This window comes from Nelumbo nucifera, chromosome 2, assembly GCF_055504915.1.
Source record: "Nelumbo nucifera cultivar China Antique chromosome 2, China Antique-T2T, whole genome shotgun sequence".
Taxonomy (NCBI): domain Eukaryota; kingdom Viridiplantae; phylum Streptophyta; class Magnoliopsida; order Proteales; family Nelumbonaceae; genus Nelumbo; species Nelumbo nucifera.
In genome coordinates this window covers 47,859,837-47,861,891 of record NC_142650.1, presented here as the reverse complement: position 1 = coordinate 47,861,891, position 2,055 = coordinate 47,859,837, and the positions used below count along the sequence as shown (strand labels likewise).

Below are 2,055 nucleotides of genomic sequence, written 5' to 3'. Positions count from 1 at the left end.
TCTCGCACGAATTTCTTTTCTATTGCTATACTTTTTGTTGTTTTCTGCATTTTTTTTCTGTAAATTTCTTAATATATTTTGATGTTTTTGGGGGTTTTTTGTTTTTTGTAATTTTTAATGCTTCACTCAATTTGGATCGGATTGGATCTAATGCGATCTATTTTCATTTCAATTAGATGGGTCTAGATTTGGCTTCTATTGAGTTTGGACAGATTGTATCCGGTCCATTTGCTACGAAGCTGCTATGGAATTCTTCTTAATCGACAACTGATGTACGATGTAAAGATATGAGAGAGGCCCGGGCCGGGAAGAAGGTGGTTCATGGTTTGAGTAATGGCTTCAATGCATATAATCTTGATTTTGCCTTCTGGGTCGGAGTAGAACCCAAAGTATACCTGAGATTTTGGTTCTTCATTTTTTACTTAAATCTTTTCTTCATTACTGTTAGCTTAAAGAAATTAAGTAAAACAGAAAGAAAAGGCCAAGCAAATTAAATCTTTTCCCATAATAATACGATGAAAAGGCCTACGCCTGGCAAACTAACTACTAGCCAAAGACGGATGGCGTCCATTATATCTTTTTTCCGACGCTGACAAGGCTTTCCACATGCGGACTGATAAAGAAATGGGACGAAGGGATCCCCTCAACATCCGCATCCTTGAAGCTCTGCGAATGCAGGTCATACCAAATTAAATTGCCTAATCCCTTAATAAACCCATGCAACAAAATCTGCCCATCAACAATTGCTACCGGACGAACTGCATCCAGAGCTTCCGATGAATGAACAATGCTTTCTTGCACCCAAATACGATCCTCGCCTTCACCCCACTCATCTAACATCATCCATATGTCCATCCTTCTGTTTCCTTCCGATTCGAAATCCAAATCTACCAGGCATAGATGCCCTCCCAACTCTACTACCGACAACAAATGGCGTTTCTTAGTGGAAAGACATTCGGGATGCGGTACCACCTCAAACTTCTCATTTCCGATGTCGAAGGAGACTAGTAATTCTGAGAAGGTAGAAGCTGCAGTGATCCAGTAGAAAAAGCCGTTTACAGAGACGGGATAATCAAGACGTAGTAATTTACAGGTAGGAGAGCCGCTTATCTTCCTCCATTCGCCAGTACCCAAACTAAAGACCTGGGCCCCGAGTCGTGGCTCCGAAGAAGACTCCATCAATTTGATGATTTTATACTGATTGGTTGAACAGTCGAAGCCGAACCCACAACACATATTCATGGACAAAGAAGAAGCCGCATAATCAACATCGCTTCTGGTAATAGTCACCATTTGTCTTATGTTTGGGTTGCATATGTAAATTCTGTCGATACTATAGAAACAGATCAATCCGTTACAAGAAGGTAAAACATGGTACCTACCGAGGGAGACGGTGGTGGAGTAGATGGGAACCGCCACCCCATCCCCAGCTTCGCTCAGCCTCAAAGAAAAGAAGTGTATGGTGCTATAACGATCGCCGTCTACTCTGCCTGAAAGGATGAGACCCTGTTTCTTCTTCCTCATCTTCGCCCGATCCAAGTGCGAATCGACGAGACGGGGATCAGAGATCAACATGCACCAATGTTTATCAACAGATTTGAATCTTACAAGAGACTTAACCGGAAGTCCAGCGAGGATGCTAAAAACAACATTCTCGGGGAGATGTGCCATCTCTCTCTCTCTGGCTCTGGCTCCTCGAGCTTCTTGAATTTCTTCGTTTGCTTGATCATTGTGTTAGAATTCAATCGATTAAGTAGTGAATCACATGTATGTTGACGTACGTGTCATAATGAAAACCATCCGTTCTGTTAACGAGATAAAGACGTTCCAATTTGGAATGGCAACGGCGGGGATTACATTACCCATCCCCGACCCCGACCCCCAAATCATCCCCTGTCCCCGTCCCTGATCCCCGTTGGGGAAAGAAATTCCCCTCCGTCCCCGACCCCGACGGGGATGGGTTTCCCGTCGGAGACCCAAATCCCCAACTTGAGAGAGACTCCAGACTTGCGACTTGCAAATAGATTCAGATCTGCACTGAAGTAGATTCAGATA

At 43.6% G+C, this 2,055-nt stretch overlaps 1 protein-coding gene across 1 annotated transcript; it reads right to left on the bottom strand.

The window, feature by feature from the left end:
- Window positions 1–476: 476 nt before the first annotated feature.
- On the bottom strand, window positions 477–1,845 carry LOC104602497 (F-box/kelch-repeat protein At3g23880-like). Its single transcript, XM_010266211.3, has one exon. It carries the CDS (start codon window positions 1,669–1,671, stop codon window positions 571–573), a length of 1,101 nt encoding a protein of 366 aa, XP_010264513.1. The 5' UTR covers window positions 1,672–1,845; the 3' UTR covers window positions 477–570.
- Between the last annotated feature and the right edge of the window lie 210 nt (window positions 1,846–2,055).